Source organism: Stegodyphus dumicola, chromosome 10, assembly GCF_044657685.1.
Source record: "Stegodyphus dumicola isolate Sdum_Otavi_A_Nest chromosome 10, ASM4465768v1".
In the NCBI taxonomy this organism is placed as follows: Eukaryota; Metazoa; Arthropoda; class Arachnida; order Araneae; family Eresidae; genus Stegodyphus; species Stegodyphus dumicola.
In genome coordinates this window covers 185,708,267-185,723,650 of record NC_140777.1, presented here as the reverse complement: position 1 = coordinate 185,723,650, position 15,384 = coordinate 185,708,267, and the positions used below count along the sequence as shown (strand labels likewise).

Below are 15,384 nucleotides of genomic sequence, written 5' to 3'. Positions count from 1 at the left end.
AACCAAATAAGCAAATACATGGCCCTTAAGAAATAGTGAATGTAAATGAAAATCAGTTTGTACAGGGTACAAAAACAAACTGCCAGCAAGACAGATACAGAACATTTTGAGGGTTATGCCTAAAAGTTGTGAATTCTTTTTCACTCAGGTTCCAAATAAAGAAACAGCCGCTTTCATGACAGAAGCCATCATTCATGTACAAGAAAGATTGTTGATTTATATAGACTTTGGTGAGCATATAAAACAGACGAATAGAAAAAAGCAGGTTAAAGACATTTTACCGTGAATCATAAATAGGTAAAAGTATAGTTTAGAGTACCCCTTGGCGATTTTTGGCAGTACATGGATACCGATTTTGTGCAATTCTTTGACTCGTTATTTTGGCTTGCTACACAAAGCCAAAATAATGAGACAAACAATTGCACGAACTCGGTATCCATGTACACATCAACTTATTTTCACTTAAAAAAAAAAACCCCGAATTGCATAAAAATGGCATTGCACACTCCTTTGACTTTATCCATGTACACGTCGACCTATTTTCACTTAAAAAAAAATCCCTGAATTGCACAAAAATGGCATTGCGCACTCTTTTAACTTTATCCATTTACACGTCGACATATTTTCACTTTAAAAAAAATCCCAGAATTGCACAAACTTGCATTGCACACTCATTTTACTTTGTCCATGTACACATCGATATATTTTCACTTAAAAAATCAAAGGAGCACCAAATTCTACAGTATAGGCACACAAAAAATACATAATTTCAATAAAATACATTTTAAAGCAAACAATAAAATAACATAAGAAAGGAAAAACATGTTATACATTTAAGCACTACCAAAAGCAAATATTCACTTACCATGATTTTCAAATTCGCTTTGTACACCCAGAGCCAGGTAAAAATCAAAATATAAATCATACTCAAATGACTTTTTTCAAACCAGGTACTCTTTCTGATCGAACGCTTCACATAGTGACCTTCTGAACCTTTCTTCCTACAAACCCATCTAAACGGTTTTTACATTTGACTAGATGCATATCCTTCCTACATACAGGACACTTATAATGGCTACTAGGTAAACCTTCATTTACACACCAGTCAATTAAAGCTCTTTTCCCCTTTCACTCCAAGTCGTACAGAAACTTCAAATTAATCTTACTATATTTGGCCATTCTACTGTCTAAAGAATCAAACCAACACACAACACAAAAACACTTACAAAACATTCTATGATTAAAAAATTCCCAGAATCATGCACCCGATTACGTCACAATAGGGTTTCCATAACATTTAACTAGTCAGGCTACCATAAATGAAACAACAACTTGACGATAAATCAAACAACTTTGCCATAATAAAAGGGGTACCTTAAAGTCTACTCTACCCCATAAATATAATTTAGTTGAGCTAATAACAGCTGCTCATTTACAAAATGTTGAAAGGCTGTGAGGGCTTTCCTAAGTGGCAGAATAAAAGTCAGTGAGGTACGGTTTGCCATTATCATAAATTATATCTTGCAGAGCCCATGTGGTGAATGTCCTTGCAATGAGAAAATACTTCTGATGCCTATATTGAAAGCAATCATGAAAAAGCGTATGAATTAAACATGAACTTGACGATAATCGTGGTGCCAACTTGGTATTTAAAAATTATTTTGTATTTAATATTTAAAGTATGAATAATTTATAACTTCTGCATGTGAAAATGAGTAAAAAATAAATGAAATTTAAATAAATCTAATTTTTGCATTATGCTACAAAAATATGTTTTTTCTTTTATCATTTATATTTGATCTCTATTTTTTTTATATAAATATTTATTTGCAGTGCCCGGTGATGGAGGTAGTCAGTTGGAGGCAAAATTGGATAAGCCAGAAATTGTTCATTATTTCTGCAATAAGAAGACAGAAAATTATTTTAGTTTATGGTTGAATCTTGAATTACTTGTTCCATATGTTGTTGATTGTTGGGTTGACAATATGAGGTAATAATTATGAAAATTTGTGTGTAGATTCCATTAAGAAAGCACTGGAGATTATTTTTGCTATTATATAATAATAATATATGAGTTCAATGAGTTAAATTTGGTACTTTCTTAATGAATTAGCCACTGCTCCAAATCACCAAATCTGGCAAATTTAATCATCAAGTTTGTAAAATGCAACTTATTTAATTCCACCATATTAATTTTAAATATTGCTAAAAGCCCATGTAGTGGCCATTCTAGTAAGAAAGTACTATAAATTTTTATTTTAACACATTGAATGCCATGCCAATTTTCTAGACTTAACAATTAAATATACCCTATTGTATTGTTAAAATCTTCATTGTATATAGCAATTGACAAAAATATTTTTTTAAAAGTTATTTCTTAATTAGCATGTATTTCTAGTAGCCAACTATTGGTTCATTCTTACCCCAGTATGTTTTGAATTGTTTCAATAAAGGAAGAGTCGGGATGTTTATATGTTTATGACAGTGAGGAAAAAGTTACATTTAGTGCTATCTTTCATAGAAGTCAACTGGTGATTGCAGTACTGGTATTTTGTGTTATTTTTCAATTTTGCAAAATCCCTAAGGTAAAATTCTGATATTTTCAATATTACCTGTAAATATTTTTTAATTAAAGAGTTTAACTTATTGAGCATCTGCCGTTATTTGAAATATATATGTTTTTTGTCAGTGTGGCAGTATCATCATCAATCATCCAATCTTCTCTCTTTGTCTGGCCCTCAGGGGGCTCACTTTTGTGATTACGGGTGTGGCAATCCCGAGGAACCCTAGCCCTTCAGGAGATCATCTTCTTGGTGAGACGGGCGTCACGATCCTGGAGCCTCAGTGATCTATCCTCTTTTCCGTCTCCTCTCCTCTTGGCTGGAACTTTCCCCCTTCTCTTCTCCCTCGTGGTTTCTCTCTACGGAGTTTGGGGCTCGTCACAAGAAACTGGAACAGCCCTTGTCTCTAGTTCTCGAGTGGCAAGAAAACTGCCCACGTGTTTGCCGTGCGTGGAGACCCGTGTCACTGGAAAGGAGGGTCCTGGTAGTTGAGGGGCGAGGTACTGTCCCCAACACACTGCTTTGGCCTCCGCTTCAGCTAAACGGGAGGCACCTTAGTCGTCCTCACGGGTGTCAATCGGCTGGTCACTAGTCCTTGTGTCAGTGGCTTGGGGTCAAGCTCTTGGGAGTACCTGCTTTCGGGAAAGCCGACTATGGGGCTTCAGTTTGCATATAGGTCCAGCTAGCCCTAACACAGGAATCTGTGTTCCCTTGTTGGGCTCCGTGGTGGGCGGGGTCGTCAGACCCGAATCTTTTCTTCTTAAATATGGCTTCTCTATTTATTCTTAAAAAAACCCGAGTCGAATGAAACCAACCAAGATATTGAAATAGTCGACAAATCCATCAATAAGAAGATCCGTACAGATGCAAATTCCAAAGATATTGAAATTGTTGACAAAACGATTAGCAACAAGATCCGTACCAATTCAAATGCCAAGGAAACTTCTTAAAATCCTTGCTTCCTCGTTGTCTCTAGTCCTTCTGGTGAACTGCAAAAGATGTCTCCTTTTCTCGTTAAGCAAATATATACATTTGTGTATAGGTGAGCCAAGGAACATAAAGCGTCTCCGATCAGGAGACCTGCTTATTGATACCCTATCGGCCACCCAGTCTGCTTCTCTTTCCCGACAAACCAAATTTGGAGAAATATCTATAACTGTGTCAGTGCACAAAACATTTAATACTTGTAGAGGTGTGATCTCGGAGATTGACCTTCTGTGTGTCTCAGAAGAAGAGTTCGTCTCCGAGTTAGCTGACCAAAATGTCTGTGGTGCTAGGCGGATCAAGATGCGAAAGGAAGGCCAGTTGATTGACACGAAACACGTGATCCTGACCTTCAACATGCCTGATCTGCATAAGAATATTAAGGCTGGATATCTAAATCTTCCTGTAAGACCATATATTCCTAACCCTATGCGATGTTTCAAGTGCCAGCATTTCGGCCATTCTAAGATGTCTTGTTGTGGCAGCCTCACATGCGCCCGATGCTCACAAATTGGCCACAATTCTGAAAATTGTACCGCTGCGCCTCTTTGTATAAATTGCAAGGGTGAGCACCCAGCATTTTCACGCCTGTGCCCAAAATGGAAATCCGAAAAAGAAGGGCAGACTGCAAAAGTTACCAGGAACATCTCGTGTGCAGAAGCCAGAAAACTAGTTCAAAGCACACAGCTCCAATCAAACAAATCATATGCCAGTGCAGTTAAAACAACATGTAGCATTGCCACCCAAACATTAATAGGCACGCAGACTGTACCAAATAAAACCCAACCGACTACATCCACCAAGAAAAAGAAAAATGCAACTCATTTGATACAAAAAAAAAAAAAAAAAAAAAAAAAAAAAAAAAGAAACAGTCAACCTAAAACTGAAAGTCCCAAACTAAACCTAAAACTGAAAGTCACAAAATAATTAATAAAAATAGAAGTCCTAGCAATAGCTCTCTTGACGATATGATTTCTGAATCTGCGGATTCAGACACTATGGAAGTAGAAGAGGGTCTAGAAGTTCCCAGGCATCTACTTGCACGAAAAACAAAAGAACAGCACAGAAAAAGCAAAAAACATTCATAATGGCCACCTTCGTGTCATGGAACTGTCGCGGTTTCCACCGAAATTTGCTTGACATCAAATCTATAATAAATGCATATCATCCTGTGTGCTTAGCTATACAGGAAACAAATCTGAAACCAGAACAACATGCAAAACTTCGGAGGTTTTCTTTCGTCAGAAAGGATAACCTTGCAGGTGAGCGTGCCAGTGAAGGTGTAGGTCTTCTCACTTCACTCGACTATCCCTCAAGTTCCTTTTCTTTGACGACATCCCTCCAAGTTGTCGCTACTCAAACAAATTTTGATATTGTTGTTACAGTCGTTTCTCTGTATTTGCCTCCAAATGAGCACATTGATCAGGAAGATTTAAATAATCTCATAGATCAGCTGCCTGAACCTTTTATAATAATAGGAGATTTTAACGGCCATAGTCCACTCTGGGGTGGTAAAGATACAAATTGCCGAGGAAGACAAATTGAGCAGATGATCGAAGATCATAGCCTTTGTCTCCTGAATAATGGGCAGGATACGTACTTCCATGAGCCTTCAAGGACATTCCACGCTCTCGACCTTGCCATCTGTTCACCATCTCTGTAGCCATTTTGCACTTTTAGTGTCGGAAATGACCTGTACAACAGTGATCATTATCCCATTTTGGTGTCTCTTGCACGAAGAGGAGCAAACCCCATGTCTAGACTCCCTTGGTTTATACTGGAGAGGGAAGACTGGGAAGTCTTCTCTTTCTCTGCAGAGCTCTCAGAGGAAATGGTAGAAGATGTGCATATCGATGACGCTGTTGAAGCTGTTACTAATACTATTATTCAGGCAGCTATGCTTTCGATTCCTAGAACATCAGGAAAAATACTAAAATATTCGAAACCGTGGTGGAATAGCAACTGTCATGAAGCACTGAAAAAACAGAAAAAAGCATGGGGTATTTTTCGTAGATATCCTACTCTGCGAAACCTCATAGCATTTAAAAGAGACAAAGCAAATGCACGAAAATTAAGAAGGCAGACCCAGAGGGATTCCTGGATTTCATATGTGTCGTCAATAACATCCTCTACGCCTAGTAAGCGGGTTTGGGAAAGAGTTTGAAAAGCATGTGGAATATATAAAGACCACTCATTTTCCTTTTTGGAAAAAGATGGCCGAGTGATTAGCTCCATAGAAGAAATTGCGAATACTATTGGTGAGACATTTGCTGCCATTTCTTCCAGCAGAAACTATTCACCTGCATTTCTCTCTATCAAGCAGCACTCTGAAATAAATCCCATCGCGTTCAACTCTTCCAAATCTGAGCCTTATAGTAGAGCATTTAGTATGCTGGAATTAAAGTGAGCTTTGTTGCAGACACAAAGGTCTTCTCCGGGTTTTGATGGCATAAATTATGAAACGCTAAAGCATCTGTTCTATAAGTCACTGAATGCCCTTCTCACTCTTTACAATAGAGTGTGGAAGGAGCATACTTTTCCCAGTGCATGGAGGAGAGCTGTTGTAATTCCTATTGCTAAGCCAGGGAAAGATCCGAGGAATCCTTCCAACTATCGGCCAATTGCCTTTACGAGTTGCGTATGCAAGCTGTTTGAAAAAATGGTAAACAGCCGCCTAGTCTACTTCTTGGAAAAGAATAATATTATATCACCTTATCAAAGCAGTTTTCGAAAGGGGAGAACAACCGTAGATAACATGCTCCTCTTAGAGACTTCCATTCGAAAAGCATTTGTAAGAAGAAGCCACCTTGTCTCGGTATTCTTCGACATTGAGAAAGCCTATGATAAGGCGTGGAGATACAGTATAGTTCGCGATCTTCATGAGAGTGGCTTGCGCGGCAACCTACAAATTTTCATTCAGAATTTCTTGAACACTAGAACTTTTCAAGTAAGAATTGGCTCTGTTTTTTCAGATGTTTTTCAAAAGGAAGAGGGTGTGCCTCAAGGCTGTGTGCTTAGTGTAACCCTGTTTAGTTTAAAAATAAACTCTGTACTAAAAGAATTTCCTTCCACCATCTTGGGATCTCTATATGTTGATGATCTGCAGATTAGCTGTCGAGGGGCAGACATGAGATACGTAGAGAGGCAATTGCAGATAGCTCTGAATAAGATCCAAGAATGGTCAAACAAACAGGGATTTACTTTTTCCAAACAGAAACTGTTCACTTTTGTAGGAAGCAAGGTCTCCATCCGGAGCCTGAGTTATATCTGAATGGTACAATTATTCCAGTTACGCCCGAAGTAAAATTTTTAGGAGTGATGTTCGACCGAAAATTGACCTTCCTTTCTCATGTTTTAAACGTGAGAAAGAAGTGTCTAAAAACACTAAATATTTTAAAAGTGTTGGCGAACACCTCCTGGGGTGCAGAGCGTTGCTCCATGCTTCGCATTTATAGAGTGCTTATCCGCTCTAGACTGGATTATGGCTCAGTTGTTTATGGATCCGCTCGCTCATCTGTTTTGTTAAAACTGGATCCTGTTCAGCATCAAGCTCTGCGGATTTGTTCAGGAGCTTTCAGGACTTCTCCTGTCCAGAGCCTATATGTTGACTCTAACGCACCATCACTTTATCTGAGGCGTGAGCAATTGTCCCTTTTGCAATATTTTAATATTCTATCTCAACCTGAACATCCTAATAAGCTATGCTTATTTGATAATGAGTGCAGTACATTATTTGAAACACGTCCATCCTGTATTCCTACCTTTCCTTTAAGAGTTCGCCCTATCATTGAGAAACATTCCCTCTCTGATGTGCGCCCCCAAGCAGTACAGAACTTTGAAAAACCACCTTAGGTAAATTCACGGATTCAGCTTCTTGATGTTTTCAAACATCACGTGAAGGCAAGCGCTAACGAGATCGTATACAGATGACTCTTCGCTGAGCACAGGCACAAATCTAGCAGTTATCTTGCAGTCTATACAGATGGATCCAAGTCAGAAAATCATGTTGGGATGGCATTTGTAATTGAAGATCACATGGAGGGCAGACGCTTGCACCGTGATTTCTCTGTCTTAACATCCGAACTAACTGCGATATATTATAGTCTTTTGTACATCTCAAGGCTCTGCCACAAAAAGTTTATAATTTTTACAGACTCCTATAGTGCGCTTAAATCATTAGAAGCTTTTTCTAACACTCAAAATCCAGTAATAGTGGATATTCTTAAGTTACATATAAACTCTTAACTTAATAATATATATGTTGTGGATATGAAGTCCTGTACTGCTGGGTTCCCGGGCATGTGGGAATAAAAGGAAATGAGCTGGCAGATATCACAGCGAAATGTGCTGTTGAACTGTCCAGCCGTCTCTTCCCTTTTGGAGACATCTGTTGTGTTGTGAAAAACAAGATCCGAAAAAAAATGGCAGCAACTTTGGGATGTTCAGCTTCAAAATAAATTAAGACATGTAAAGCCTAGAATTGAGCATTGGGAATTAACCAATAATCGTAAGGAGGAAGTTCTTTTGACTCGCCTCAGAATTGGCCACACTAGAGTAACACATAACTACCTTTTAAAAGCTGAGAATGAGCCTGTTTGTTCAAATTGTAATGTTTGTCTATCTGTCCGTCATATTTTAATTGAGTGTCCATGTTTTAATAGTCTTCGTCAGAAATATTTTAATAGCTGTGACTTAACTCTCGACCATTTAATCGGAAGAGAGGTCAATATTAATTTATTTTATTATTTAAAAGAGACTGGCTCTTATTATCTAATGTAATTTGTTTTGAAGACTTTGTCTTGAATTTTAATGTGTGCTTTTAACTTGTTTTTATATGACTTCATCCTCTGGATTTGGTACATTTGTCTACTTGTTTTTAATTATTGTATTTTAATTTCATCATTTGTAATCATCCCATCTCGTGTTTGGCGCGCTATAATCATCTTTGGTTTTGCGCCATAATCTCTCACTCACTCACTCCCTTTAAGAGTTCGCCCTGTCATTTAGGAACATTCTCTCTCTGATATGCGCTCCCAAGCAGTACAGAATTTTGAAATCCCACCTTGGGAAAATGTACGGATTCAGCTTCTTAATGTTTTCAAACATCACGTGAAGGCAAGCACTAACGAGATCGTTTACAGACAACTCTTCGCTGAGCACAGGCACAAATATAGCAGTTATTATCCGATATACACAGATGGATCAAAGTCAAATGATCATGTCGGGATGGCTTTTGTATTTGAAAATTACATAGAGGGCAGATGCCTGCACCATGCTTTCTCAGTCCTAACATCTGAACTAACTGCAATATATTATGGTCTTTTGTATATCTCAAAGCTCTGCCACAAAAAGTTCATAGTTTACACAGACTCGTATAGTGCTCTTAAATCCTTGGAAGCTTTTTCCAACACTCAGAATCCTGTGGTAGTGGATGTTCTCAAAATTCATATAAATTTAACAATTCGAGGTTATGAAGTCTTGTACTGCTGGGTTCCTGGACGTGCTGGAATAAAGGGAAATGAGCTTGCAGATATCGCAGCCAAATCTGTTGTTGAACTGTCCAGTCGCCTTATCCCTTTTAGAGGTTTCTGCAGTGTCATCAAGGGAAAGGTCAGGAAAAAATGGCAGCAAATTTGGGATGTTCAGCATCACAACAAGTTGAGAAACGTCAAGCCTAGAATTGAGCATTGGGATTTTGCTGGAAATCGTAAAGAGGAAGTTCTTTTGACTCGCCTCAGAATTAGTCACACTAGATTGACACATAACTACTTTTTAAAAGCTGAAAATGAGCCTGTGTGTTTTAATTGTAATGTTTGTTTATCTGTTTGTCATATTTTAATTGAGTGTCCATGTTTTAATAGTCTTCGCCAGAAGTATTTTAATAGCTGTGACTTATCTCTCGACTGTTTAATCGGAAGAGAGGTCAATTGCAATTAATTTTATTATTTAAAAGAGACTGGCTCTTACTACGTAATGTAATTTGTTTTGAAGACTGTCTTGAATTTTAAATGTGTGCTTTTAACTTGTTTTTATACTGATTTCATCCTCTGGATTTGGTACATTTGTCTACTTGTTTTTATTTATTGTATTTTAACTTCATCAATTGTAATCACCCCATCTCGTGTTTGGCGCATTTTTAATCATCCTTGGTTTTGCGCCATAATCTCTCACTCACTCTCTCTTTGTCTGCAAAATGCGAAGATCAAGTACGAAACCTAATCTCATATCACGTGACACAACTCTACCAACCAGCTTTTGCTGGAATGTTCGGACCTTGATTTGCTTGCAAGCACCACACAGTAGCCTCGTAATTATTGCTACATGATAATTTCAAGCATATCGTCTCTCCTGAATAATGCTATGCTAGCATTTGAAAGGTTACTTCTGCATTTGCTAGGGATGGGGCAGTAATGCTGAGATTTAGCTATTTTTAAACTGGTGAGTTTTTTTTTCAAAAAAAAAAGTACAAATTTTGCATTAACACATATATGTTTTATTTATCCATAATGAATAATAATAATAGCTTCAAAGAACATAAAATATCTGGCCTATAATATTTTGGCTTGGTTTTACTATTTAAATGATTTAAAAATATGTGGGCAAGATCAAAACATGCTTAAGCATTCAGTTAAGTTTTCAAAGGAAGTATAAGTAGACTTCATGCACATTTAAAAACACAACATAACATTAATTTGTTCAAAAGAAACTGATCCAAAACAAATTCCATTTCAGCTAAAAATGATATTACTAAATCAAAGCCATCATAAATTACAGATGTTTTTTAATGGAAAAAATGACTGTTTCAATGAAGTTCCATCTACAATGACAGCATTAGATGGTTTGCTGTTCAGAATGTTTTGTACTTCAATTGAATTAAGAAACTCATTAATTGTAAAAGCTTTCTAAAATATATGAAAATCTGTTAATACTATAAGGAGAACTGTTATAAACTATAGTAAGAGTGTTTGCAGTTCTTTGAGGAAAGGGGCCCACCAGCGGCCAAGCGGTAAAGACGCTGAAAACTGGTATTTCGGTCCAAGGTTCGAATCTTGCAAATCGGCTGGCTGCATGGGCGTTTTCATGGTTTTCCCCATGTGTAACGTGTATACGAGCCAGTTTCCCTTAGAAAGTCCTCCACGAAGGCATCCCTCCCTTTAGGCAGATAGCCCTCGTGTACTTTGCCATAACTGAATAATCCAATCTTTTGGGGGGGGAAATTAACAGAATTAAATGGTACAAAATTTTGTGTGGCATTTGATGAATGGACAAGTGTATGAAATAGATGTTACTTAAATATAAATATTCGTTGAGAAAAGGAAATTTAGAATGTAGGATAGCACTCACACATATCTCAGGAAGTACGCCAACTGTAAAATATGTAGAAGTAATTAATTGCAAATTGGAGGAACGTGGATTATCTGTGAAAGAAGATGTTGTTTGCATAACCAGTGATTAAAAGTTTGGGAAGTTGGTTGATACAAATCAGCAGTTATGCTCATAGAATTCAGATTAGAGTAATAAGTGTGCTATATCAACAAAATCAAAAACAGAAGAATTATATTTTTTAGGATTGCATTTCAAAATATGCAGTTATTAATTTTTTTTCTTTCTATTAATATATAATACACTACACAACAAGATTTCTATGTGATACTCTTCTTAATTATAATACTATATGTTTTGTTCTTTTATTGTATTTTAATACTGTAATCATTTATTTTTTATATTGCATTTTTTGTTTCTAATGTAAACTGCTCTTATTAATAATATTTGTTCCTTTATATTAAATGCATAACAAAATTTTTTATATTTTTATAGTTGATACATTTTTTGTATAAAACTAATAAATATGGTAAAGAAACAACAGCATTTAAAAAATTCCTAATACTAGTATTCTAGTACAACATTTAAAAAATACCAAATACCGGTAATGTACTTTTGGTCCAGTATTGCAACCTCAAAAGTCAGCAAATTAAAAGGAAAAAAATGATTGTGTAACTACATATCTCATAGCTGGCAATTAATATTTTAAATAAAAGATTAAGAAATTCACTGCTAATGAGTAATTTTATGTATTAAAAATGTTATTTTATGCTTTTCTCACAATTTAGCCTGATTTACAGTTAATTTTTCATATACTATTTTTTAATGACTTGAGCTTGATTCATTTGTGTTAACTTTGAAGATAAATTTTCATTTTTTGTATAGATATCTTGTATTTTTTGGTTTCGTATTTCAATTTAATTCCTTCAAAGAAAGTAATATGTATTTACAGTTTCATACTAATTTATCTTTTACCTTTTTTTTTTTTTCCAAAACAAATTTAGATTACATAACAAATTGCTTTTTCTTTTCTATAATGTAAAAAAGTGTATTTGCCCATTACATAGTATATATACGTTTTATTAATTTCATGATTTAGGATGGTTTATGATAATGAAACAAGAACAACATCTAATTCTCCTGGTGTACATATTAGAGTGCCTGGTTTTGGCAACACTACGAGTATTGATTGGCTGGATCCTAGTCAGATATCACCCAGTATGTTTGTAGACTTTTAATTATTTTAATGTTAAAATTAGATAGCAGGGTAAAAATGTATTTTTAATCTCATATTTTTAGCTATTATCTTTAATTGCTGCATTGTTTCTTAATTAATGATAATAACATCTGAACTGGGTATTTTTCAGTTAACCATGCCAAAATCTAAGGGAGTTAAGAAAGTTAAACTTAATATATTCTTCTTCTTCTTCACAGCCTGTTACAGGCCAAGGCTGTCTCTCTACGTTTCCTCCATCTGACCCGGTTAACTCCAATTAACCTTAAATCTTGCTCGACATCATCTATCCATCTAGTGGGTGGTCTTCCTTTTCGTCTTACTCCCTCAATTCTTGAAAAGGTTATCTTTTTGGTTGGAAATGCATCGTCATATCTAAACACATGGCCCAGCCATCTGATGCAAGATACCTTTATGATTAAGCATTTTGAAAGCTCCACATTTATATAAAGTTCTTGTATTCTATGACCCAAACCTTGGATTCGATTTCAAGCCAGGTTGTCGGGAACGTGTCAGTCCATTTCTGAATCAGAAATTTTTACGAGGCAAGGGAATTGGCCTTGCCCTCAACCCCTAACCTGGAATGCCAGGCCTCCAAATTTATAAACCCCATGGAGGCAGGGGTGCTCAGCTATACCCCCGGACACTGGGTACTCCTTTTAGTCGCCTTTTACGACATGCATGAGCTACACTGAGACTATTCTTTCACACACAGTCACCACATGGGTGACATAGGTGAATGGCAGATTAACAATATATACAACTTTATAAAAGGAATGGCATTTTAATAAATCCAAAATGAATGCCAAGGCCAATGCAGACATTCTAAGTTAAAAATTTTTCTAATCGGCAGTTATATGATGATTTATTCTTAGTTCTAGTTGACAGGATTATACTGCTGTGAAATCTTGACATCAAAAGTGAATATCAGAAAAGGGTTATGCAAGCTCTTATGAAGAATCTGCTCTATAGAGCCTCCCTCTCAAGGCACGGTCTTTCATATGTTCAGTAGTAGTAGAAGTTCCATTTTATAGTTTTTTAAAACATAGCATTTCAAACTAGGATGCCTTTGTTGAATTTAATTGTGACTTAATAACAATCTTAATCTCTGATAATTGTGAATTCTAATTGAGAATTTGATCTTGGCTATTGGCTATTCGTGATTTGGCGTTTAATTCATGCTGCTAATTCTTTTTTTCCTTTTTCTTCTAGCTCTCCCTCTCCCCTTTTTTGAATTCTGATAAAATATCAGTATTTGTGGCGTAACGTTAATGTATAACTTGTATGGTGGGGGGTGGAGGGTTAGAGGATCACATTTTATGTAATTACTTTTCTGTATATAACTGTTGTGTATCACATTGGTAGCTTTATCAGTTTTGGAAAAATATGAAAAGTTTTTATTTAAAAAAAATGCAAACAAATCATTACTGTGAATGATCATGTACTTAAAAAGTACTTGCAACAGGCATAATTTTATTTGTGGATCCATAAGACCTGAATTTTCTACTACACACTTTTTTTTATTGTACTTAAGATTTATTATTATTTTATTGTACTTTTATTTCCAGATCAACTTACATTTCTCTAAATTCAGTTTCTTCTTTTCCTTCATGAGGATCTAAATATTTTGGCCATTTAAAATTGGTATTTTCTGTATGTAAAATTATGTAAAAGGAAATGGTCATCCAAACATATAAGTAATTCATAATTCTTAAATTCTAAAGCTGCGTTCACACCAACGCAGTTACGTGTTTGCATGCAAAGCGTTAACCAATCAGAAGCGAGTTCAGAGGCGGCAATTGCCGGATGGCCGGAGACCGCGTGAATTGATTCAACTTCAACTTTTTGACGCTTGATGCGTCAGTTTCAGGCATCTCGTTTCAAACCTCCAGTTTATACTGTGATTTTCAAAAATTATTCTTTATCTAATCTTAATAAAAATTTCAGATTAAATAAAAAAATGCATACGCTAATAGAATAAATAGCTTTATAAATTATTTAAAGGAAAATTCTCAATTTTATTAGTAGTAATAAACCGTAATAATAAACCATAAATGATACATGCTTGATTATTAATTTTAATAAACTTAATTTTAATAATCTAAAGCAATAGATTGTTGCAAGAAAATAGTGATGGATTTCAAAATCTCAGATTCTGAATTTTTCTTAAAATATATCTACATCAGTTTAAGGTTGCTCTTGTTGCCTAGTGGATAAAACGTTGGGTTCTTGAGTTAAGGATTTAGGATTCAAGTGTCACCAGAGTGGTTTTGTAAAGGAATTGGTATTTTTTTAAAAAATATTTACAGAAAATATGGCTAGTTTCATAGTAGCCCAGATGCTTCTTCAGTTTCCTGAACTAAAATATTTTTTAAAAAAAATGATGTTTGTTTATCAACTTATAAATAACTGCTTTTTTTAAGTGCGATATTTAATTTAGTAATGCTGTAAATCCTACATATATTTAAACAAAATATACTTTTTATTGCATTATTTAAACCAATTAAGGGAAGTTTATACATCATGCAAAAACATTTATGGTATTCTACCACATGAAAAATTTACAATCCAAAATAGAATCATGCAATTAGGATTTTTTAATTATCATTCAACAAAATTCATAAATAAATTAAATTAGATATATACAGCGTTTGATATATACAACGATCCTTTTCTGGGATATCCTATTCTTATAGTCCAAACAATTCTTTTCTGGAATATTCTGACAAAAATTAGTGTTCTGCTTTTGAATAAATAGTTCAATGAGCGCTAGAAATTCATTGAATTGATGAGGTGTCATGCAAAAGTAATTAAAAGAAATTTAGTTCCGTTCAAGCGCATTTCTTCAATTAAATTATTTGCATCTCCTTACTGCAGTCATCTCTTACATATTAATATAAACCACTGCATTCTGTTTCTCTTACACAAAGCAAGAAGTAAAATAAGTTTTAATCGAGAAGAAATTAAAATCCATTTTAATTTTAAAATGTAATAAATAGTAAGTCAAAATACCACACAAAAATTTTACGTTTTTCCCCCAAGTTTCTGACATGAAGAGGCATCTAGTGCGAGCATATGACAACTTTTAAAATGAAAGTTGCCGCGCTGGTGTGAACTGGCGTACACGGAAAACATTTTTTGACGCTTGATGCCCGAACGGACCAGTGTGAACGCAGCTTTACTCTGTTAATATCTCCTTAGGTCATAATTAACAGACTTTAACTAAATGCCAAATTTTAAAACATATTTTACTATATATTAACTTCAGAGAAATCTCTCTGA

At 35.3% G+C, this 15,384-nt stretch overlaps 1 protein-coding gene across 1 annotated transcript in view; it reads left to right on the top strand.

Moving 5' to 3' along the window:
* Window positions 1-15,384, top strand: part of LOC118206023 (lysosomal phospholipase A and acyltransferase-like) — a 32,454-nt gene that overhangs the window by 5,307 nt on the left and 11,763 nt on the right. The window contains exons 2-3 of the mRNA XM_085825998.1: window positions 1,834-1,990; window positions 11,968-12,086. Coding sequence (XP_085682124.1) covers window positions 1,834-1,990; window positions 11,968-12,086 — 276 coding nt within the window. The remainder of the gene's footprint in view (window positions 1-1,833; window positions 1,991-11,967; window positions 12,087-15,384) is intronic.